The 26,623-nt window shown below is 39.0% G+C and overlaps 1 protein-coding gene across 1 annotated transcript in view; it reads right to left on the bottom strand.

Moving 5' to 3' along the window:
- LOC149200790 (disease resistance protein Roq1-like) overlaps positions 1-25,062 on the bottom strand; it is a 40,638-nt gene extending 15,576 nt beyond the window's left edge. The window contains exons 1-5 of the mRNA XM_089401069.1: positions 24,425-25,062; positions 23,216-24,305; positions 22,815-23,090; positions 22,570-22,664; positions 21,532-22,497 (exon numbers count right to left, since the gene is read on the bottom strand). Coding sequence (XP_089257195.1) covers positions 21,532-22,497; positions 22,570-22,664; positions 22,815-23,090; positions 23,216-24,305; positions 24,425-25,062 — 3,065 coding nt within the window. The remainder of the gene's footprint in view (positions 1-21,531; positions 22,498-22,569; positions 22,665-22,814; positions 23,091-23,215; positions 24,306-24,424) is intronic.
- Positions 25,063-26,623: the final 1,561 nt, after the last annotated feature.

The following is a 26,623-nucleotide window of genomic DNA, read 5'->3' on the forward strand; positions in this document are numbered from 1 at the left end:
AAGGTGAAGGTAAAAAGCTCAAGGCAATCAGATATGGTCTTTTTATAATCTTAGAGAAGATTGGTAATAATGCTTTTCAATTAGATTTTTCACCATACATGAAAATTTATGTCGTCGTGAATGTGGAAAATTTGAGATTATATGAGACTCCTATGATTGAATATCAAGGAGAGAATGTTCAGATTCCATCCATATAATACTTTTCTCTTGAATACTTAGAATAATTGTAGCAAGATACTATTCTTGACAAGAGGATAAGAACTTCGCGCAGAGGCAACGTGGAGTATCTTCGTGTGGGGCTCAAAGGAACTAATCCAAATAAATTCAATTGGATTGAGATAAGAAAAGCGAGGGAGTTGTACTTCACTTACTTGCTGACTGAAACAAGACTTTTGGTGGTTCAAAAGCTTCTAGTTGGGAGGAATGATCTAGGGGATCAGAAAAATGCTCAAAAATGGAAGTACTCAAAATCACTCAAAACAAATGCCAAATCATAGTGTTTGTTGTCTTGTTTCTAACATTGCTTGAATTGCCTCAATCTGATGTCATATGAGAAAGTTATGATGTTCTGAAGTTTTTTCCAAATAACTAAAAAGTCAAATAATAGAGTTTACTGGGTTTCTAACTTGGCAATCCATATGATGACGTCATCAACTGACTATGTATGGTACGATTTCAGACGGGCCAATCCCATGCTGACATGTGGAAGGGTCATACAAGTTGGGTTGGCAAGATCTTATTGGTTGGTGTGTTTTGCTTATGACCAATCATAGGCTGCCATGTGGCGGATTCTTATTCGAAATTATTTTTTCAATAGGGCCAAAGGGCGTCGACAGGTTTTGACCCCTAGACCTTTGGCAAGCCATCACAACACCTTACTAGCACACTAATACAATGGTTCTTAAGATAACATTGTGGGAATTTTTATTTCAAATCGAGTAATGGCACATTTAGGGAAGAGGGGTCAAGTAGTTATACGTAGCCCCTAGTCTTATATGCCACCACACAACTATTTGGGAGGAGCCAAAGACAGAGGGGTAGTGACTAGGCCCAAACCCTGGTTCTATGTGGTGCCCACAAGACCATCAGCAGGAGGCTACAACAGAGGGGGTGGGAGGATAAGCATCGATCCTCGGTCACAAACCAACCCCATGACCAACGTTTGGAGCAACATAACTAAACTGGTGGGGACATGCGGTTAGCCTAACTCCTTACCATATGGGCCATACGACTGGCTATTGGGTGCTTAAGGGGTTATTTCTGGAGTTAAAGAGGTGACATTTTGTGCATTTTTCAGCAAGAATCCCATCAACACTAGGCGAATTTGTCTTTCGGCAAGTAGGGAAAAGGCAGAATACATAGAATGGCTAGCCATTTTTGCAAAATTACAGAACATATAACAAATCTTGGTTTCAGCAAGCATATCTTGCTCATTTTCAACCTTTTTGAGCTCAAGAAGAGCTAGAGAGGGGTTTTTGAGCATTCTAAATCCATTGGAAACACTATTTTTCTATTTGAGCACTATAAACTGATATAATTTCATATTTGAGCATATAATTGAAGAGGCCCACCATTGGAAGCTGGACCCAGAGACGTAGCCTAGGAAGGGTCAACTCCGGTATCAAATTGTTGTGTTGTGTTTCTTTTATGGTTCATTTTTCTTTGTTTTATTTCTACAAACTAAGCTAAAAGCACTAAGTTTATGTGCTTTTGCAACTTGATCCATCTCCCATAATACATAGACTTGCAATTTTTTTTAAGAAACCTTCAAGTTTTTAATTTCAGATCAACTGGTCATTCTATGAGTTAGCGAGAGTGTTTTGGTTGTTGCATGGTATCACTATGTAACAACATATGAATTACAAGTACTTTGAGGACTCCAGTCTCTTAGATCTAAATTTCTTGTATGTAACATCACATTCTGAATGAATAGAAAATATTTGAAATCTATTTTGATTTCTCGTGTGCAGGCTTAAATCACTCTCTATTATGCTTTGTGATTTAGTCATTTGAATTACTTTAATACAATATCCAAAACCAAATGGTTGGGGTTGTGCACTCTATAACAACAATTATGGTTTTGTAATTCATGTTTGCTTGTTGCAAGACCTTGGATTGTGTCACATCACTTAGTATTCTAAGAATGGAAACTTTCCATGCATAAATACTAGATTAGTTATATAAAATTTTCAAAGAAATATCAACATTAGTGACATGTTTCATATGATGTGTTTAACCTTCAAATGTATAGGAACTTCCTCTCGAAGCTAAAAAGAACATACTTTTCATTTTCACTTCCTCTCACTTTGTATCTGATGAGGTGGAAATTGATAGTGAACTACCAGTTTCAAAGTCATATTAAGTGAGTTTGAGCCATAGTCAGAACCAAAGCTAGTACTCGAAGCCTAGAGCTATAGTCAACCAAAATCAGAGTCTAAGATGTAACTAGAGACAAACTCATGTTCCATGAACAAAATTTGGTTTATGGTCATCCCAAAACCAACATTTGGTGTGTGGTCCTCCTTAAACCACCACTTAGTAGAAGACTTATTGCTTTTGCTATATAACTTGTAGTCATCTTCAAACCACCATTTCAATAGTTTGTGGTTATCTTTAAACCATTATAAAAATCACTTCCATTTAGTAGAAGACATAAACTTCTAGCAAGATTAGGAATTGCTATAGGAATTGAATCAAGCCATGTTCTATAGTTGGTGACTAGCCCATTAGCCTCCTGTTGCAACAGGGTTTCATTTTTCATGATTGACATTTTTACATGCCAAATATGTCATACTTTGCAGGCTGCAGTGTTCCATATTTCCACAGGATGCCATGAAGTGTGCTAGTTCAAAGGCACTGTTGTATTCCAATTTTGATGAGTCATTCCATTTTTGGAGAGTTTTCATTTAAGGGAGGTCCAAACAGTTTAATCTTGGTCTCCCTAGGTTTCAATTTCCTGTTTTAGAATGTAGAGAATGCATCTGACCAAACAGTTTAATCTTGGCAGATCTGTAGATAGGTAGAGAATCAAAGGGACCCAACTGCTTAATCTGGGCCCCTGGCAGAAATAAGTGTAGATCTAGATAGGAAGCATTCAAAAGAAAAATTGTAAATCTGGGTCTGCAAGTCTAAGTGCACCCAAACCAAAAAGAAGAAAAAATGTTAGGTGAGTAGGCTGGGTAGGTAGCTGTGAGGTTGCAGAATGATGACTTATGATCAATTTTGTGTTACAAAATGTTTTATCTCTTCAGATCACAGTACAGACAGTTTTTTATCTGAAGGAGCTCGAGGTGGACATCACTAACTCCCCCTTCTTCTAATTCCCCAAGTCACTTACTAATTTCCCCAAAGAGGTCAAGATCTGCTTGGTTCCTCTTAGCTCATCATTTTCCATGTCATTTGTCTTGGTGAAGATCTGCTTCACTCAAGGATTTCTCATCTATGAGTCACTTTTCCCCAAAATTAGCCTAAGGTCCCCCACCTTAGCACTTTCTTATCATCTTCATATTAACTACTAACTCTAGTACATAACTCCCCATCAGCTTTTCCCCTTCCCCTACTAAAATATGTATATAAAACTCCCCTATGTAAATATCCCCTCCCTGGCAATATAGCCATATTTCTTCTAAGTCCAGGGAAAAAATAGTCCATCTGGGGCTATTTTTAGCCCATCCGTGTCATAGCAGAAACTAGATGACACCTGGTCATGCTAATAACCTCTCCCTTGCCCTAAAAACCCTCAAAAAACCCACATTTCCGCCCTTATAATAATTTTTTATGCACAAATCGCTATACCCCCGCTCATTAAACCCTAAAACCCATTTTTCCTAAGTCAAAAAAACCTATCGCGTTATATTCAAATCGGAATATTCCCGCGAATATCCCCGCCCACTAACCCGCCGTCGCCCCGTCCTTCCCGCCAGCTGTCCGATCATCCTGTGCCCAGATCAACGGCTGGCGGGCCTTCCCGTCTCCCAACATGCCCGAAGGTTAGCATCCGGGAGATGGGCGGTATTGCCGTCGTACTCCCGCCACGCATCGCCTTCTGGGCTGTGGCGGAGCCCCTCCCTCCAAAACTGCCAAGACGCTAAGGCGGTGCGCCCAAAATCGTTTACTACTCCTGCGCAATGACGTCACCTACCTGCATCACCCCCCTGCCCAGTCACCATGACACGTCACCCGCTTGTGTCACCCCCCTGCCACTATACTGCCGAGTCACCCTGCCACATGCCCTGTCGCCACGTCACCTCTGTACGTGATGACGTCATCATGCTGACGTCATCTCGCCACGTCATCTTGCTAACGTCATCTCTGATGTCACCCGCCGTACAACGTCCCGTCATGCTGACGTCATCATCAGTTTTAGCGCAAAGGGCGAAAATCGCACTCCGGAGCCCCGAAATCAGTTTCTGAGGCAGTTTTTGATGAGTGAATTGCGCCTAGGCCGAAGTGGGGAATCTTTAGGGAATCTTTTCATTATGGATAAAATAGGCTGAAGTGGGGAATCTTTAGGGAATCTTTTCATTATGCAGCCCCCAGCAAGCCCGAAAGGCGCTGAATGACCCGTTTTTCTTCGCGAAGCATTCAGGAAGGAGCCAAAGACAGTTTTAAGGAAGACAGAGCCGAACAACGGCCATTAAATGCTGATTTAATGCATAGCACATCAGAACAACATCCCAATTTATTGTCAGAGAGTATCAGAGAAGAAGAAGAGCTAGAGAATATCAGCCGAAGATTTTTTAGGGGCTCGAAGCACCTGAACATTGATGAGCCCCCCAGAAAGTCAAATTAAGAGGCGTAAGGCCATCCTTGCCCTCAAATCACAGTTAAAGCTTTAAATGCAGACAGACAGCAAAGAAGCAGAAACCCATACACATTTATTGCAGAAAACACTGCACCAAGCCACCGAGGACTACATCATTTACTCAGTTTTGATACGGCCGCCCTCAGCGCAACCCGAGATATTTTCATGCATTTATTTCTGATAGAATTAGGTCAAATTAATCATTTTTTATGACTTGTTTTAGGTCAAGATGTAAAAAAAGCAGTTGTAGAGAGTTTTTCCCCTATATATACCGCTCTCTACATTGTTTCAAGGGTTGGTCTATTGAGAATTTTCACTAGAGACTCGCATTGTATACCTGAGTTTTTCTATAACCAAAGATTGCTGAAAGCTTGGAGAGCAAACTGCCTGTTGTTAATGAATGTTTTGAAGAAATGAAGATGGAATTCTTGTGCTGCAACCTGAAACAATAAGTGCATCTTACCTCTGTTTTATTGTTTACCACTATCTAAATAGCAGAAAGAAAGAATAGCTTAGAATTTGTTTAAATACACTCTATGCTCAATTTCTGCTATTTCCTTATGTTTTCCTCTGAATGAATTGGTTATGAATATGAATTCCTCCTGGCTCATATTTACCCCTATTCACCTGTGTATGTCAATTATCTAGGGATTCTTAAATTCCCCTAGGTAGAGCTCTGTTACCTACATCTGTTAAGCTGATTGAGAGATTCTTAACTGCCTCTCATTACTTAGCATTCTTTCCATCATTTAAACCTGAAACATTGTTTCATGCGCAGCTGTCTTGCTCCATTTTCCCTTATTGTGATCAAGGAAATGCACCAGCAGTCCTCCTTCTCGACGCCACGCCCAATGGTTTGAAACACTCAGACTGTGCTATGCCTCTCTATCTGAGACATCAATTTTCCCACCAAAGCAAAACAAAAACCCTCTGAACTCAATACCTAGCCTAGAATCCTTTTAAACATAGCTAAATCTGAAAGAGAGAGACGTCTCTGATTGCAGGTGGGCTAGAACCTACAGTCCAAAGTTGGTTTGTGGTTACCTCGGCCGTATCCCTTACTCCAACCTTGGGACAACCTGAGTGATAAAATAATGGCGACTCCACTGGGGAACCTCCTCAGTTAATCCACTGGGGAACATCCTCAGTTAATTTCACAAAGAAGGTTGGAAAGATCCCCTAAAAAGGTCAATTTCCTAAATTTTTGTATATTTCTTAAACTACAGATGAAGCCTGAACGTCAGCCAGGAAGCCTTTGAAACTGTTTCTGTTTTACATTAGCAGAAGTAAATAAAAGCTGCTTCAGTCAATCTTCATGCTAGTTTTAAGATATACACAGCCATTCCAAAATCTGATCTGGACCCCTTGTTAATTACAAAAATATTCCTATAAAAATACCCAAAAAACAATTCGGAAGCTGGCTCCCAAGAAGAATCCATGATATACAAGGTCAAATCCCGATCCAAACCCTCCAACTGTTTTTGAAAACCCTAACATAATCCCGAAGATCCTTAGGAAGCAAGAAATACAGGAAAATTTTGCTAATTTGAGTCCTGAAACAGCTTACCCTAGTTGTATTCCGACTCCTGTCAAGGTTTTATTTCGTTCGACCCCTGTTTCCACTAGTTCATCATCTACATCTCGAAGTACTCCTTCTACACCTTCATTCACTACACATACTACCACTACTGTTGTTTCCAGCGTTCCAGTCACTCCTGTGATTCCCATTACTCCAGTTGTTCCATTAATCCCCGTTGTCCCACTTATCCCTGCCAATATGGCTAATAGATATGCACCCCTGCAATTACCTGCTAATGTTGGGGCTTTACCTCAAGAGTACCAGTCTAAAATTACATATTTTGATAGTACTGGCCCTTTTACTGCCATTCAACATACCAAGACTATTTTGAAAACTACGAAATAGATGATGATAGCGTGAGAATGAGAATTTTTGTTCAGAGTCTGACAGGTGATGTAAGAACTTGGTTCATATCACTTGTCGCGAATTCAATAACCACCCCAGATGAGCTTTACCAGTCCTTTACCAACAGATGGGAGAAAAAGAAAGACCCCTTGCACATACTAGCTGAATATGATACGATTAAACGAGGTCCTCAAGAGACTATTTTGGAGTACTGTGAAAGATTCAATAATGTTTACAACGCAATACCATAGAACCTAAGGCCTCCCCCTGATCTGGCCTTGTACAAATTTCCGGATGGTTTTGACCCTGATATGGCATATCAGCTAAAAGAAAGAGCTCCTCAGACCCTTGCACACATGCAAAACATTGTTGTCAGTGTTGAGGCTAACTTAATTGCCAAGAGAAATAGAGCTAGAATGGAAAGAAGAACCACCTTTAAGGAATAACCCTCAGCCTTTGATCAAAAGCTTGATGCTATTATCAATAGCCTACAAAGGCTAGGAGAAAGAGTAGAAAATGTTGAGAGAAAAGCATCATGGGAAGGACAACAGTCCAATACCATAAGGAATCCAAATTTTAGGAAAACGCAGAACACAAATGCTGGTAGGTCTACCCAAGACCATGACATAAGACCCCCTTTTCAAGATAACTATGTTGAGGGATCCACTTCTAGTGAACCCATAGAGGACACTCACATGAACCTGATGGATCTAAAGGGTGAGCACCAAACTGTCCTGTCCCAAGAAGACCAAAATGAACTCGATTACAATCAGTTTCAAACTAAATCTGATGAGTCTTTTGATTTTAAACAAGGATATGATACTGCTGTGTATGAAGTACACAAACAATATAAGCTGAGAACTAGGACCATTGACATTTCAGAACCTAGTAAAACAAAGGATGGCAAACAGCCCAATAAGACCAAAGGCAAGGTTGTCATAACAGAACCCGCTGATACAAATGTTCCAAACCCACATCAAGTGACTGTAGAAGACATAACATAAATACATCCTTCCAAAGATCAACCTTTGCCACCTTCTTCCTCGAAAGAAAGCTTGAACGGTGTTCCAAAAAACTTTCCTGAAACTAAAAAACCACAAGCTATCAGTGCTCATAACACTGATAAACAAGAGAAAATCGCAGATAATTTAAATGAAAAGGAAAAACTGCCTTTATCAACACCAAGAATCCATTGGAAAAACCATTTAATTTAGAGGCAGAAATATCTAAGTTGAAAATATCCATCCCCCTCTCAGAACTTGCTAAACACGATATATATAGGCAACAAATTCAAAGGTCACTTCAAATTCCAGAAAACAAGGACGATGTAAATGTTTTGGATGATTCCCCTGAACTGCTGTTTGGTCCAGAAGTTAATGGAAAGTCAACATATGGACCTATTCCACCCTTCTACGTCAGTTTTCATATACATGACAAAGTTTTGCACAATGTTGTGTTTGACTTAGGGGCATCGCACAATCTAATGCCCAAAGCAGTTATGGAAAAACTGAACCTTGACGTTACAAGACCTTACAAAGACTTGTACTCATTTGACTCAAGTCAAGTGAAATGTCTAGGCCTCATCAAAGACTTGTGTGTCTCCTTAGTTCAATATCCAAATAAGACCATTCTCATGGATGTAGTGTTCGCTGACATTCCACCAAAGTACGATATGCTCCTATCAAGATCATGGGGAGCAAAGCTTCAAGGATCCCTTCAATTAGACCTTTCCTATGCCACCATTTCAGTCTTTGGGCAACCAAAGAGACTGTATAGAGAAACGCTCATGAAATATGTGGTAAGTAGTGAGAGCAAGCCTGAAAATTTTCCCATTTACTCAATCCATTCTGATATGGATTCCTTTATTTTGTTTAATGACGACAAAAATTCTCCAACCAAGAATGAGCCCTTGGCCCAAGAACAACAAGCACAAATCAATGAAGAATCGGTTGCACATACTGATAAGACTGTCACAACAGTTATTGCAACCAGCATGCAAGAAGAACCTCCCCAAACATAAATTTTAAAACTGCCCAATCCTAAGTTGATTGACACTTTAGGCATCAACCACAAGCAAGAAATCACATGGTATTTAGAATTTGATGGCTCTGTTAACAAGTTAGGAGCAGGGGCGGGTGTCTAGATTCACAATACGTATAACAACCATGCAGAAGGTCATGCCTATAGACTGAATTTTAAATGCACAAATAACATGGCAGAGTATGAGGCTTTGCTGCTAGGCCTTAAACTGCTCAAAGTACTAGGAGCTGCTAAAGTGTTTATTTTAGGAGACTCTGATTTAATCATACAACAAATGAAAGGTGATTTTGTTACCAATGACTACAGAATGAGAGCCTATAAGACTGCTGCCACTAATATACTCAATGCATTCACTGAATTTAAGCTTGACAAGATTTCTAGAAATCACAACATTCATGCACACAGCCTAGCCACCTTTGCTAGTACATGCAAGCTTCCTTTTGACCCAAACCATCACTTCACGGCTGAAATAAAACATAGGCCCGTTGTCCCAAATAACATCATAGATTGGCAGGTGTTCGAAAATGATGTCCAGATTAATAATTTCCTTACCCTTGATCATGAATTTTCAAATATCAACATTGACTTGGATGCTATGACAGATTCAGAACAACAAACAAATGAGAATCAGCAAACAGTAACAGCTGCAACAGCCAAGCAAATCCTGAACCCGACTGTTTTTCACAAAGAAAACATAGAACAACTGAAACAAATGCACTTGGAAGACATTGCCAAAGAAGAAGCAGAGATCATTGAGTTAAAGGATAACTTTCTGCCTGCTGGTCTAACCCCACTAGAAGACATGTTTGACTCCAATGATGTTCCTAGAAAGCCAAAATTGCAACGCATAAACACTGACATAGAGGAACACAACATTGGGACGGCAGAAAATCCAAAAACGATCAAACTATCCAAAAATTTACCACCTGATCAAAAGCCCAAATACATTGACCTATTCAAAGAATTCCAGGATGTATTTGCTTGGAGCTATGAGGATTTGAAATCCTATAACACCTCGGTGATCCAACACACAATCCCCTTAAAACCGAACCAGAAACCCTTCAAACAGAAATTTAGAAGAATTAACCCTATGCTTCTTCCACCAATTGAGAAGGAAGTAAAGAGGATGTTAGAAGCTGGCATCATAGCACCCATCAGATTTTCTGAATGGGTATCCAATCTTGTTCCTACAAGAAAAAAGACAGGTGAAATCAGACTTTGTGTAGATCTCAGAAATTTAAACCAAGTCTCCCTAAAAGACCATTACCCTTTGCCTAAAATGGACCACATCTTGCAGAGAGTAGTGGGGTCATCTAGAATCTTTGCTAGATGGTTTTTCAAGTTTCAACCAAATACTTGTTCACCCGGACAACCAAGACAAGACTGCTTTTACCACACCCTGGGGAACATTTAAGTATGTGAAGATGCCATTTGGTCTTAAAAACGCTGGTGCAACTTTTCAACGAGTAATGGACATTGCATTTGCCAAAGAAATACATGACTTCCTAGTTGTGTATCTTGATGACTTGACCCCATTTTCCAAATCTGATGAAGAACACCTCAAGCATCTTAGGCAAATTTTTATGACATGTAGGAAGTATGGCATTTCCTTGAATCCCAAGAAATCCCTATTTGGCCTAGAAGAAGACAAGTTACTTGGCCACATTATATCAAAAGATGGGATCAGAATTGACCCTGAAAGAATCCAAGCCATCCTCCAAATCCCATATCCAAGAAACATAAAAGAGCTACAAGCGTTCCTTGGGAAAATCAACTTCCTAAGAAGATTTATCCCAAATCTAGCTGAATTAATAAGACTGTTAAGCAACATGTTAAAAAAAGATGCCAAGGTAAGATGGTCCCTGGAAACCAAACAAGCATTCGAAAGTATCAAATCGGCATTGACACAAACCCCTGTACTCACTAGTCCGCAGTTTGACAAAGATTTTATCATATTTTCATTTGCATCTAATCACACAATAGCCGCTGTCCTTTTGCAAAAGGATGAACAGGGAGCTGAAAAGCCAATTTCTTTTTTCAGCCGAGCCTTAAGAGACGCCCCTTTGAAATACCCAATCATGGAAAAGCAGGCCTACGCACTGGTTAAGGCCATCAAGGATTTCAGAGTGTACATTTTATGTTCACATGTGATTGCCTATGTCCCACATGCTGTTGTAAAAGACATATTGACCCAAGAGGGATTAGAAGGCAAAAGAGGCAAGTGGATTGCAAGCATCTTTGAGTATGTTATAGAAATAAAACCAACCAAGCTGATAAAGGGACAAGGTTTAGCTAAACTGATGTCTAAAACAAACTTTCAAGCCCTAGACATAAACCAACTGGACAATGAACCGGAGTTGGCGACTCCATAGATCAGTGAGATATTTCTCCAATGCCCTTGGTACACTGATATTTGCTTTGTATTGTTAAACTTGTGTGCTCCCCCAGGATTGTCCAGAACCAAGAAAAGATTTTTGAAAATGAAGGCTTTAAAGTTTTGTGTTATAGATGGTGCATTATTTTGGAGAAATCATGAAGGTATATTGCTTAATTGTTTAACCATGAATGAAACTAACAATGTCATGAAAGAATTCCATGCAGGTGATTGTGGAGGACATCTATATTGGAAGTCCACTGTTGATAAAATTCTAAGGGCCGGTTTCTATTGGCCCTCTCTTTTTGTAGATATAAAGAAGTTTGCCATATCATGTCACAAATGCCAAATCTTTGAGGGCAAGAGAAAGCTGTTACCCCTGCCCCTGAAACCCATCTCAACCGAACAACCTTTTCAGCAATGGAGTCTTGACTTCATCGGAGAAATCCATCCCTCTTCCTTAGGCCAACACAAATGGATCCTAACAGCCACTGATTATTTCACTAAGTGGGTTGAAGCCATTCCCTGCAGACAAGCCAATGACACCATCATTATCCAATTCCTTGAGGGCAATATCCTGTCTAGATTTGGCTGCCCTGAGAAAATCATCACTGGCAATGCCGCTGCCTTTAAGTCCAAAAAGATGATCAATTTTTGCCACAGATTTCATATTACTTTAGGCCACTCTACGGCTTATTACCCTCAGGGTAATGGCTTGGCCGAATCATCTAACAAAAGCCTCATCAACATCATAAAGAAAGTACTAGAAGAAAACAAGAAGAACTGGCACAAAAAGCTGGTAAATGCCCTATGGGCAGACAGACTCTCGAGCAAAAGATCCATTGGGATGAGCCCTTATGAGTTAGTATATGGCATGGAGGCTAGATTTCCTTCATCCTTGGGCATTCCTACTATCAAATTTTTACAAGAAATTTAGGCTGAACCAAATGACATTCAAAGAAGAATCAATCAGACCATTCATCTTCAGCAAACCAGAGAACAAGTTTATGAAAAAGCTCAAATTTTGCAAGAAAAGCTTAAAAAGATGTTTGATAAGAGAGCTAAGGCTGAGGATTTCAATGTTGGTGACAAAGTTCTGAGATGGGACTCAAGAAGGGAAGAAAAGGGCAAACATGCCAAGTTTGATTTCTTATGGAAAGGTCCATTCGTTATTTCTGCTGTTCAGGGAAATAACACATATTTTCTTAGATCTGTAGAGGATAGTTCTGCTGAAGAAGGCCCTGTCAATGGCCGTATGATGAAACATTACCATGATCCCTTTCAAGGGATACGATGCAGCTTTGTATATACCTTTGTACAGTCTTATTTGTATATATTAGCACTTTTGTTTTCATTTTGTATAAGCAGGCCGATTGTTTAAGGAAAAGCAGTAAATTTGTGAAAGACACAGTTTTTAAAGCTCTGTTTCTACACCAGTATTCAGCAAAGTATCAAGAGAAAAAACTGTCACATCACAAGCAATTCATGGTAGGAAAGAACTATTTGCAGTCATTGTGCATAATTATCAAGCACGCAGAAGAAAGCAGGCGATGTTGCACAGTTCACAGTAACTCAGTTGAGGAGGAGGTTGTTCATAGTTCAAAGTTTTACATTCTTAACAGCCAGAACAAATGTTTCCAATCTACAGCAACAAACAGAAGATCAAGGCAGTCTGACCTGCTGTTCTTGACTTTTCACAAGGAAAAGCCATCCCCAAGTGGAGCCACTGTTAGCCTCCTGTTGCAACAGGGTTTCATTTTTCATGATTGACATTTTTACATGCCAAATATGTCATACTTTGCAGGCTGCAGTGTTCCATATTTCCACAGGATAACATGAAGTGTGCTAGTTCAAAGGCACTGCTGTATTCCAATTTTGATGAGTCATTCCATTTTTGGAGAGTTTTCATTTAAAGGAGGTCCAAACAGTTTAATCTTGGTCTCCCTAGGTTTCAATTTCCTGTTTTAGAATGTAGAGAATGCATCTGACCAAACAGTTTAATCTTGGAAGATCTGTAGATAGGTAGAGAATCAAAGGGACCCAACTGCTTAATCTGGGCCCCTAGCAGAAATAAGTGTAGATCTAGATAGGAAGCATTCAAAAGAAAAATTGTAAATCTGGGTCTGCAAGTCTAAGTGCACTCAAACCAAAAAGAAGAAAAAATGTTACGTGAGTAGGCTGGGTAGGTAGCTGTGAGGTTGTAGAATGATGACTTATGATCAATTTTGTGTTACAAAATGTTTTATCTCTTCAGATCACAGTATAGACAATTTTCATCTGAAGGAGCTCGAGGTGGACATCACTAACTCCCCGTTCTTCTAATTCCCCAAGTCACTTACTAATTTCCCCAAAGAGGTCAAGATCTGCTTGGTTCCTCTTAGCTCATCATTTTCCATGTCATTTGTCTTGGTGAAGATCTGCTTCACTCAAGGATTTCTCATCTATGAGTCACTTTTCCCCAAAATTAGCCTAAGGTCCCCCACCTTAGCGCTTTCTTATCATCTCCATATTAACTACTAACTCTAGTATATAACTCCCCATCAACTTTTCCCCTTCCCCTACTAAAAATATGTATATAAAACTCCCCTATGTAAATATCCTCTCCCTAGCAATATAGCCATATCTCTTCTAAGTCCAGGGAAAAAATAGTCCATCTGGGGCTATTTTTAGCCCATCCGTGTCATAGCAGGAATTAGATGACACCTGGTCATGCTAATAACCTCTCCCTTGCCCTAAAAACCCTAAAAAAATCCACATTTCCGCCCTTATCCTAATTTTTTATGCACAAATCGCTATACCCCCGCTCATTAAACCCTAAAACCCATTTTTCCTAAGTCTAAAAAACCCCCGCCGCGTTATATTCAAATCGGAATATTCCCGCGAATATCCCCGCCCACTAACCCGCCGTCGCCCCGTCCTTCCCGCCAGCCGTCTGATCGTCCTGCACCCAGATCAACGGCTGGCGGGCCTTCCCGTCTCCCAACATGCCCGAAGGTTAGCGTCCGGGAGATGGGCGGTATTGCCGCCGTACTCCCGCCACACATCGCCTTCTGGGCTGTGGCGGAGCCCCTCCCTCCAAAACCGCCAAGACGCTAAGGCGGTGCGCCCAAAACCATTTACCACTCCTGCGCAATGATGTCACCTGCCTGTGTCACCCCCTGCCCAGTCACCCGCTTGCGTCACCCCCCTACCACTGTACCGCCGAGTCACCCTGCCACGTGCCCTGCCGCCATGTCACCTCCGTACGTGATGACGTCATCATGCTGAGATCATCCTGCCACGTCATCTTGCTGACGTCATCGCTGACATCACCCGCCGTACAACGTCCCGTCATGCTGACGTCATCATCAGTTTTAGTGCAAAGGGCGAAAATCGCACTTCGGAGCCCCGGAATCAGTTTCTGAGGCAGTTTTTGATGAGCGCAAATCGCTCATCGCTGGATAAAATAGGCCGAAGTGGGGAATCTTTAGGGAATATTTTCATTATGCAGCCCCCAGCAAGCCCGAAAGGCGTCGAATGACCCGTTTTCCTTCGCGAAGCATTCAGGAAGGAGCCAAAGACAGTTTTAAGGAAGACAGAGCTGAACAACGGCCATTAAATGCTGATTTAACGCATAGCACATCAGAACAACATCTCAATTTATTGTCAGAGAGTATCAGAGAAGAAGAAGAGCCAGAGAATATCAGCCGAAGATTTTTTAGGGGCTCGAAGCACCTGAACATTGATGAGCCCCCCAGAAAGTCAAATTAAGAGGCGTAAGGCCATCCTTGCCCTCAAATCACAGTAAAAGCTTTAAATGCAAACAGATAGCAAAGAAGCAGAAACCCATACACATTTATTGCAGAAAACACTGCACCAAGCCACCGAGGACTACATCATTTACTCAGTTTTGATATGGCCGCCCTCAGCGCAGCCCGAGATATTTTCATGCATTTATTTCTGATAGAATTAGGTCAAATTAATCAATTTTTATGACTTGTTTTAGGTCAAGATGTAAAAAAAGTAGTTGTAGAGAGTTTTTCCCCTATATATACTGCTCTCTACATTGTTTCAAGGGTTGGTCTATTGAGAATTTTCACTAGAGACTCGCATTGTATACCTGAGTTTTTCTATAACCAAAGATTGTTGAAAGCTTGGAGAGCAAACTGGCTGTTGTCAATGAATGTTTTGAAGAAATGAAGATGGAATTCTTGTGCTGCAGCCTGAAACAATAAGTGCATCTTACCTCTGTTTTATTTTTTACCACTATCTAAATAGCAGAAAGAAAGAATAGCTTAGAATTTGTTTAAATACACTCTATGCTCAATTTTTGCTATTTCCTTATGTTTTCCTCTGAATGAATTGGTTATGAATATGAATTCCTCCTGGCTCATATTTACCCCTATTCACCTGTGTATGCCAATTATCTATGGATTCTTAAATGCCCCTAGGTTTATCTACATCTGTTAAGCTGATTGAGAGATTCTTAACTACCTCTCATTACTTAGCATTCTTTCCATCATTTAAACCTGAAACATTGTTTCATGCGCAGCTGTTTTGCTCCATTTTCCCTTATTGTGATCAAGGAAATGCACCAGCAGTCCTCCTTCTCGACTCCACGCCCAATGGTTTGAAACACTCAGACTGTGCTATGCCTCTCTATCTGAGACATCAATTCTCCCACCAAAGCAAAACAAAAACCCTCTGAACTCAATACCTAGCCTAGAATCCTTTTAAACATAGCTAAATCTGAAAGAGAGAGCCCTCTCTGAATGCAGGTGGGCTAGAACCTGCAGTCCAAATTTGGTTTGTGGTTACCTCGGCCGTATCACTTACTCCAACCTGGGGACAACCTGAGTGATAACATAGCCTTAAACTATTATTGATAGAAGACTTTGGCTTGTACTACCTTTTTGATTTGTGATCTTATTTAAACCACCACTAGTAGAAGACTGCGATTTTTTCTACCCCATTTGATTTGTGGTCTTCCTTAAACCACTAGATTTATAGATCACATCTAGCCATTGGTTGTTATTTACCTTCATATTCCAACTCTCTTCTTGGACTCAAATACACCCTTTGGGTTAAGGTAGGACTAGGGTAGGGGTGAATGTTGGAAACATAATCCATAGAGAATTATGTAAATTGTAATATTCACTTGCGCATAAATTGAAAAGCCACAAGTGAACATCAAGAGTCATGAGAATTCGAAGAGACCTCTTCGGATATGAAACCAAGAGTCATAATATTATGTATTTATGTGTATCACATGACTAATATTTTAATTTCATGTTTATCTAAAATTTCAAAAGGGCCAAATGAAAATATGAGAATAGAACCAACCATTGTCTTTGGTCCACACAATGATGGATAGTTCTAATGGAAATAAATTCATAACCCTGAAGGATCAAATCAATGAGAAAAGAAAAAAATCATACCCCTCCTAAAATGTGATGATAAAGGGAGGGAGATGGTTACATGGAAATTTCAATGTATTCATTGTTATTATAGTGAAGATATACTAAATTGATTTAAATTTTATCATTATTTTTAAAATTGTATATACTCCCCCAATGGGGGTGTAAATGCAGATGGAATGGGGGCCTTGGAGGCTACACCCACCACCCTGAGTACACACTAAGCATTTAAAGAGGGAGGACGAAGATTTCCCTTGCATGCATGTGCATGTAGTATCACAGTTGGTGGTGGTTTTATTTAAGGTCTTCGATGGCGGTGAGACATTATGTGGTGAGTAGAGAGGAACCAAGGTAAGGTCCTTGGCCTCCTGGTGTAATTCCTTTGTTCATTTTGAGTGTGTGAGAATCTTAGTGTTATGGGTTGTAGTGGGTTTCAAAGGTTGGAAAGGAGGTCATGTTGGCCAGTGTAAATTTCATTTGAATGCTTGGTGTTCCCTAGATGCCTAGTCTTGTTCATGGATGTCGGGAGATTACTTTCTAGAAGAGTTATTGGGGGCTTCTAGTCTCAAGTACAATGTGGAATCTAAGGTTATTTATTTTCTATTCTTGGTTTCCTTATGTAGGTGTTTCATCGGGTCTAGGTATGTGTGTCTAGGGGACAAATCTTTGTGTATGTATTTTCATCTTTGGTCTAGGGATTCTATCTAGAGAAATTTATTAATTTGGCGTTGGGTTTTGTTTTGGGGGGTGCATTTATAGCTTAAGTTGGGGCTTGTGAGTCTTATTCGAAGTGAATTATGAGGGTCCTAAAATGTTGGGTCATTTCCATGGAAGGATGAGCATTGGTTGTCGAATTCATTGTCTGGTTGCACACTCTTGGTTTATGAAGTCATTTGGTATTGGTATTGTCTTTCTCTTATTCAATGGTTAATGGGAAAAGGGTCTTGGTCGAGGAAGTTTCATCCCTTGTCTCAATCAGTGGGTCTTTTGTAAGGATTGGGTCACATGTCTGGAGCTTTTGTGATGATTTGGTCTACTGGTATCATGGTCTTGTAGGAGGTGGGTCACATCCATTCTCTTGTTTTTTGCAGGTAGATGCATTCATAGCAGTTGCAATAAGTGTGCCCTCCGAGTCTCAGCTATGTCGTAAAGATAGAGAATGAGGTGCAAAATGGGGGGAGGTGGAAGAGCTCAACTAGGGAAATGAGGCGTGAGACTTTGTGCCCATGACTTGGCTGCCATGTATTTCAATTTTGTTTCACCAAATACTTGGAAGGAAATTTGTAAGCTTGAGACCCAAGCGAGGGGAAAAAGACAATACTTTTCGGATTCCGAGCTTTTGGAGGACATGTCGGCTTGGGTTCCTGACCTTGGGTATACTAGGGGAAGGAGGAAGAAATAACTAAACTATGTGGATCTTCGTTGGCAAATGAAGACCTTTTTGGGCCTGGTCTTAAAGGATAAGCAAGTGGAGAAGTACAATGCTTTTGCATCCCTGGAAGACATCAAGAGGCTGCTCAGAAATCAAATGTTTTTCTTGGATAGGATTGACTCCCACCTGGCGCATGTGGATAGCCATATTTCTGTGATTCAGATGGTGGGGACCTAATGGATCCTCTTGGTTCTAGTGCAAGGACTTCGACAAATATTTCATCCTCAGATATTGATCATTGAGCATAAATGGTAGGTAGTGCATTATGTTGGTCTTCTGGTAGTTATTGGTCTGTTAATGTAGGGAAATTGTTATCTCTTTTGGTCTCCTTTTTGTGTCGGCATAGGCCGGTCGCGACGTTGTGATCTTCGTGGTGGTTCTCAGCTCGTTTTGCAAAGAACTTGTTATTTATTTTGAAATCCTTTTTTATGGAAATGGTTGGATGCAACAATTTAGTCTCAATTTGGTTGTTTATGTACTCGTCATAGTAATTTTTTAACGTCTCTTATGTTTGAATTCTGGTGGGATCTTTTGTTGTTTGAAATTTGTAGGCAACATTTATACTTGGGTAGTCTATTTGTTATTTATGTATGGGATAGTTGGGTAGCAAGACAGTCCAATTCTAGCTTTGGCCTCAATGTAACCTGGTTATGGTAGTCATTTGGTCCTCTAGTTGTTAATGGCAACAAGATGAGGAGAGGTTTTATCCTCCATGGTCACTTTTGAAATCCATGTAAATTTGTTTTCTAAGTAATATCATTTAACATTAATTCACACACACACATATAACCTTCTTAAAATGGATAAGGAAAGAGTTTAAATTAATCTTAACAAAATTAATATAATCAATTCAACCTTGAAAATTCATTGTGTCTAGTTCAAATGGTTGAAAGGATAAATTGTTACAATCTCTATCCAAGCTCATATCTTATTTATGACATGATTAATCTTCATGATGACCTCATAAATTAAGAATGTAAAAGATTGAGAATTACAAACATTAAAATAAAAAGAATTATTGGAATTGCAAATATCAATTTTTGAGATACCTTGTAGCTGAAAGGATAAATTATTATGATCTTTATCCAAGTTGAATCTTATTTATGACATAATTACTCTTCATGATGACCTTGTAAATTAATAATTTAAAAGATTGAGAATTAAAAATATTAATAGAAAATGAATTATTGGAATTGCATATATTAATTGTGGAGATACCTTATTAGGCTCACTTGCAAATTTCACCAAAAACTATATAATTAGATGTTAATAATAATTGGTTGGAAAAACTAAAATTTTAAATATTCATTAAATTAAATATTTAATTTTTAATTTATCCTTTTGTAAATGATTAAATTCTAATATATATATATGTGTGTGTGTGTGTGAGAGAGAGAGAGATGAAATATATACAAAAATAAAATATTATTTTAATTCTTCATATTTTTAAACATTTGTTTTATTTCTTTTTTTAAATTCATTTGTTCTTTCTTCTTCTTCTTCTTATCTAATTTTAAGGTCACGGGCAAGCAAAATACCAAATTCATGTATGAGACCCCTTGTTTGGCCACCTCAACGCAACCATTTGATTGCTAAGTCTACAAAGGCATACATACTCCTGCGACCTCTTAGGAGGAAACATACATACTTTTGATACAAAAAGGTTAGATGTCAATGTTATCAATGTTACCCCTTGTTTGGCCACCTCAACGCAACCATTTGATTGCTAAGTCTACAAAGGCATACATACTCCTGCGACCTCTTAGGAGGAAACATACATACTTTTGATACAAAAAGGTTAGATGTCAATGTTATCAATGCTATTTGCAGAAATTGAATTTATGTGAGAATAATAACAATCATTCTTCACAATCACTTGATAACTCAAGTATTTTAGATAAATTTGCGTTCCTTAAAAATAAAAATAAAAGAACCGGCATAAATCCATCTTAAGTATGGATCTAACATGAGCCGAGAGGGATCAAATTTCTTCACCAGTGAACTTTTTTATAGTGCAAAATACATTGTGTTGTTTTTCATCATATTTTTGAACGCTAAATAAAACCCTAAATAAAGTATCTATAGGAGAAACTAAAAATTTTAACCATAAAACTGAATTTCTTTCCTATACATAGATACCACATAAATTAGTTAACATAGATCTTCAAATAGTTTATTTAAATCTCTTGTTAAAATATTTTTGAAAAATATAAACATCTCATTCACACATCTTTTTTTTACTTCTAATTACTTTACAACGTATTCATTTTTTTTTAATTATAGCCAACATTATTTTTTTATTTAGAACATAATTTTTATTTTAACTGGGCATGAAGGGACAAACTTACACATCCCCTCATATTGGGTTGTAGAATGAGCCTTGCGGCTCAAAAATAACTTAATTTAAACCACATTAGTTGGTTCCAAAGGTCGACCAAATCCTAACAATGTGATTAATCCCAAAAACTAATATCTACATTTTGGATCACAAAAGTCTTAGATCTAACTTAATTTAAACTTATTATGATTTAAATATTTTTTAGTTGTTTTTATTCAAAATTCAATTAATTTTTTTAAAATTTTGTTGGAATTGTAAAATTGTTGATTGAAATTGTATAATTTAAAATAGTAAATTTTTTTTCTAAAATATTCCACGTATTAATACTTTCAAAAATATAATTTCATTTTGACCATATAAAAAAAATCTAATTATAATCCTTTGAAAAAAAAATCCAAATCCTATAATAATGAAATTTTCTCTAACCATATTTCCAAAAAAAACAAAACCAAAAAACAAATCTTATAAAAATCCAAATCAAATAACAAATTTTTTATTCTTATTTTAAAATCTAAATTATATAATATATATTTTCTTTTTATTTTGTAAAAATTCAAAAAAATACCAAATTTAATAAATATTAAATTAAAAACCCTAATAAACAACTTTTCATTTAATTATTTACTTTTTTCAAACCAACCTAAAACTTTTTATTTAAGCCACTCTTTTTATTCTTGTTAAAAAACCTTTAAAAAATCTTAAAAGTCTTAAAATTTTATTAATATAATTTTTTTAAATACATTTTATATTCATATGATAAAAAACTATAAAAAAGACAGATCTTTACACCTTTGGAACCAATCTGAAACATCATACAAATTCATAACTGTACAAAATTTCGCTAATATAATATTTTCAAATGCATTTTATATTCATATAACCATAAATAATTAAAAAAAAAACCATACAAACATAGGTAAGACTGCCAAACATTATCACCCAATGAGAAAAACCGGGCGTGCCGCCGATTGACTTAATACCACAACAGTGCCGTTTGGGACATTTCCAACGACCTCAAAATGCTTAACTGTAGACACCATCCGTGAATTGCAACACCCTTCCAAAATGCTCAACGTTGGAGTCCCATAAAGTTTCCAACCTAGCGTGGGAGACTCTGCATAGTAAAGACTTTGGAAACCCGTCAAGTTCCCAACTGACTCTGAGAGCTTTGGATGGTCTGCACAGTGGATAATATACCCAAGTTCTTAACCGAGTCTGGTAACGTCTGCAGAGCAGAACACCGGCCCAAGTTAAGACTTTGGAGGCCCGTCAACTTCCCCAACGAGTCTGGCAGCGTCTGCAAAGAGGAACACCCGCCCAAGTAAAGACTTTGGAGGCCCGTCAACTTCCCAAACGAGTCTGGCAGCGTCTGCAAAGAGGAACACCCGCCCAAGTGAAGTTGTTGGAGGTTGGTCAAGTTGCCAAACCACTCTGGGAGCGTCTGCAGAGCGAAGCACTGGCCCAAGTTAAAAAATTGGAGGCCCTTCAAATTCCCAATCCAATCTGGAAGTGTCTGCAGCGTTTGCATAGCATAGCATCCGCCAAAGTGAAGACGTTGGAGACCCGTCAAATCCCCAATCGAGTCTGGGAGAGTTTGCATAGCAGAGCACCCTCCCAAGTGAAAACGTTGGAGACCTGTCAACCTCCCAACCGAGTCCGGGAGCATCTGCAGAGCGGAGCACCCGCCAAAGTCAAGATATTGGAGGCCGATCAAATTCCCAATTGAGTCTGGGAGTGTTTGCAGCGCGGAGCACCCACTCAAATGAAAACTTTGCAGGCTTATCAAGTTCCCAACCGAGTCTGGAAGCATCTGCAGAGAGAAGCACCCGCCTAAGTGAAAACGTCGGAGGCCCGTCAAGTTTCCAATCGAACCTGGGAGTCTCTGCAAACGAGAGCATCCGGCCAAGTCAAGGCTTTGGAGACCCGTCAAGTTCCCAACCGAGTCAGGCAGCCTCTGCAGAGAGAAGCAACCACCTAAGTCAAGCCTTTGGAGTGCCGTCAAGTTACCAACCGAGTTTGGGAGCGTCTGAAGAGTGGAGCACCCCTCCAAGTCAAGACTTTGGAGTCCTGTTAAATTCCCAATCGAGTCTGGGAGCGTATGCAGAGCAAAACAGCTGCCCAAGTCAAGACTTTGGAGAGCTGTTAAGTTCCCCAGTGAGTTTGGGAGTGCCTGTAGACTGCAGCAATACCTTAATGCAAGGTGTTTTAAGGAATCCATATGACATAATTCATTTGGCAAAATTTCTAGGTGACTCCCCCACAAGACAAATTTTTGGAGGTGCTTCAGCGTTCCAATAGACTTTGGAACTTTTGAAAGGGGAGCACGAATATACAACTCCCTCAATTCTAGAGGTGCCTGCAATGTACATTAATAAAATGGGTTCGACACTGTAAATGTGAACATTCGCATTGTGGTATGCGAAGACAATACTCAAGTGCAAGCAATTTTTATAATTTGGAGAAAAACAAATCAAAAATCTGTTTCAAAGAAAAAAGAAAAGATTACCTGGGATTCATGTTGCCACAGTGTTTGCAGGTGGCTCACCTTCTGTATATATAAAACTCGTAAAGTTTTTAGTGAAATCCAGGAAGGTAAGGACGAGTACGGGCAATTCTCCCAGCGGAGATATATTAGTTGTGGTACCTGCCCAGCCCGGAATAGGCGTTCAACAAAATAACCTTCAGCCCTAAGCAGCTTTAAGCTGCTTAGGTTGAAGCTGTCCGCAAGGGTTTCCAAAGATTGTTCAGAGACATTTCCGTGAACCATGCTAATTCCACGCACCTGAATTGATCACCTCGAACTGTTAGAAACAAGATGGTCAATCTTGCAAAGTTGTAATACTTCAAAACTTCAATGGATTAACGCAACTTTATTTTGAAGCCAGTTGAAATCTACAAAATACTTACAGGAGATCGCGTAGAAAGATTATGAAGAAAGCTGTCAGTCAACCACCAAAGCCGAAGCTCAGGAGTTTCCTTTGCGAGATCTCTGCCAAGGTCTCTAACCTGGTCGTGCATTCTTATACAGTTTTCACTGTCGAACTCGATAACGCATCTGTTCTCTAGGTTACGAAGACCCAGCCATCCTTCCCAACCGGATCCGTCCAATATTCTGATGACGGTATCCCTGTGTTCTCCAATGAAAAAACAGGCAATGTCTAAGAATATCTGCTTTTCCTCTTTATCCAGGGCGTCATAACTAATTTTTAGTGTGCTTTGAATATCGCTGGGAAGTATTTTGGAGGTTTTGTGCAATCGCGCTCTCCAATATTCTAAATCATATTTTCCACACAGAAGGGCTCCAAGCACTTTAAGAGATAAGGGCAACCCATTGCAGACATCCAAAAACTTTTCCACCATCTCCTCAAATCCCAACGCAGGACGGGGCTGACCAAAGGCATGTGAGCAAAAGAGTTCTTGCGAGTGCTCTCGATTTAGGCCTTTCAGCGTGTAAATAGAGGACTCTGCGATCCCTGAGCTTGTGAGCACGTCTTTATTGCGAGTTGTAATTAAAATTAAGCTTCCTGGATGAATAGTATCTTTAAGTGGGGAAAATAATGCATCTAGTTGATTAATATGATCAACGTCGTCTACAACTATGAGAGCCCGTTTAGAAAAAGAGATATGCCTTTTGAAGGCCCCCATGCCTTCATCAATGTTGTTTATATGTACATTTGAGAGACTCAAACTGTTAAGAAGGTTACTCTGCAGGGAAAGCAAATTTCCTGATCTGACATCAGACAAGAAGCAAGATCGATCGTAATTTGATATCTCCCGATTGAATAATTCTTTGGCGATGGTCGTTTTTCCGATTCCGCCAAGACCCGCAATTCCCACAACACTGGGCTTCCCGCTTTGCCGTTGCAGTGACACTGTGATGTCCACATCCTTTACTTTTTCAAACAGGCCAGTTGGATATTTAGCGACATTCAGAAGTGGTCTGCGAACTTTTTTCAGAACTTGTTCAACGATCTCATCAACGAGCAGTACTTCGTCACTGAATAATATCCACAATAAATGTGTGTCTGTAAGGAACGCCTAAAAGATATCGAAATCCTTATTAATCCACAAAATTAAAGATAACAAGGGAGAAGCAGGGGCGCTCAGAGCTCTTACCCATTACACGCCTTCAGGTCAATGCCGCTTGTGTCTGCTACAGTAGAAAGGGCATTCCTCCATTTCTCAATAGTTTTCGAGTTATGCCGTGGCCTCTTTGTATTGGTTTGAGGATCTATCGTTGTCTTCTTTTCCAGCATGCACAGGGCTCGAGCATACGCTCCATTTTCGTCCTCTTTACACAGAAGGATACACCGGAGTATGCTCAGGGCTCGAGCATAAACTCCATCTTGGCTCTGCGTCCACCGAAGTTCCCAAGGATTGACATGATAAAAGACGGGAATAATTGTTGAGCCCGACTCCAACATCAATACTAATTCGTTGAGACACCAACTAGATTCAGCATATCTTGGAGAAAAAATTGCAACATGGACCGTGGCAGTTCGAATCGCCTCTTCGATTTGAGAAGTAACGCTATCTCCCTTCTCCAATTCTGGCTGGTCCAAAAATACTCTTAATCCATGTTCTTTCAGGCGATGGTAGATATGCTTGGCGAGGCCTTCCTTCACGTCAGGACCACGGTGATTTATGAATACATCAAAAACATAGCTGCAGCTATTGCCCTGTGATACGGATGTGGTGGAGGATGCCGAGCAAGTAGCGTCACCAACTGTTGTCAAGTTAATCATATCTGTCATTGGATATAGAATAACAGAGAAGCAATAACCAAAATGTGTTACAGATATTTTCGACTGAATGATCTCGCAACTCCAATGAAGTTACCAGCTGCACCTTTGCTACTCTGTCTGTGTATCAATACCTAGTTATTTAAAATATTGAATACTAGTGTATAGGGTTGCTTTCTGTAATTTTCAAGTCGCCATATTATCCTCTTCTTTCTTTTATTATTAAATTATTTTTGAATGAATTGGATGGAAATTGAACCGTGGAAACATGAACTTCCGACCACAGTTTATATTATTGCATCGTGTTTATTTTTTTCCACAGATGTTACCTATCCTTGTACATTAAAACCTTAGCACACAAGAAACACTCGCCAACATAAAATATGTCTTATTTACACTTTTCTTTTCAGTAGCCTTATTTACACTTTACTCTGCAAAAGAAGCTAAGAGGAAGTAGACGTACATGCACAACAATGTCACAGTTACAGATTTATTAAATTTTAGTTATTAAGTTTGGAATTTGGATTTTAAATTTAATTTTATCAGAATAGATGAATACATAAGGCTATATATTTCTAGATTTTTTTGGTTGGAATCTGATTTAAAAAGAAATTAAAAAATCAGAATGTTGGAGTGTTTGAATTTTTTTTACAATAGAAATGGATTCAGTACTATAAAAAATCTTTCAACCCAAAATCTTAAATCCTAAAATTTAACAGCTATAATTCAAATTTTCAAAAAATTCTACTAAATTTTATCATAATCTTACCAAAATTTCTATTATTTTTAAAACTAATTTCTATTAATTTCTAAACTAATTTGTAGAATTTTTTTCTACACTTATCAGAGTCAATGATATTATTGCTGTTTCAATGCTACTAGTGATGTACGTAAACATCAAACAATTTTAAGTGCGTTGATATTTCAATGTGTAGTTGTTGAATTAAAAAAATGCGTTGATATTTCAATGTGTAGTTGTTGAATTAAAAAAACGCACGACCGATCATCCAAATAATCTTTTACCGTCAATCAAATCTGATAGTGTTGATTATCAGAGAGCAGAGACTCAAACACATAAACACAGCACATAATCTAGAACTTGGAATTTAGCAACTTGCAACTTTATTTGTTGATCAGGTATTTATACAGGACAAAGAAAGTTCTGGAGATTGATTGGGACAGTGGCTTTTTCAGGAAGTTTTGCCCTGCATTAAATCATCTGTTGAATTCTGACTGCTGTAATAATGGTGGTAGTTGGAATTAGTTCCTTCCAACGCTCCCCCTAATTGCCCATTGTCAATGAATTCTAGAACCTGCATTAAATCATCTGTCAAATTCTGACCGCTGTAATAATGGTGCTAGTTGGAATTAGTTCCTTCCAACATTGAAAATGGTTGATGTTGATAATGGTTGATTTTTCAATTTCCCAAGAGTTGCCACGATCATTTTCCTGCACGATCACACTTTTTCGCCACAACTTTCTCGAGAGGGCGTTCCTCCTGGTCGACGTGGAGGTTGGCTGACTGGTTGTTTTTTTAAGACGTGGAGGTTGGCTGACTGGTTGTTTTTTTAA

The sequence above is a fragment of the Pinus tabuliformis genome, chromosome 2_1 (assembly GCF_031772625.1).
Source record: "Pinus tabuliformis cultivar Carrire ecotype Pingquan chromosome 2_1, CPIR1, whole genome shotgun sequence".
Classification (NCBI taxonomy): domain Eukaryota; kingdom Viridiplantae; phylum Streptophyta; class Pinopsida; order Pinales; family Pinaceae; genus Pinus; species Pinus tabuliformis.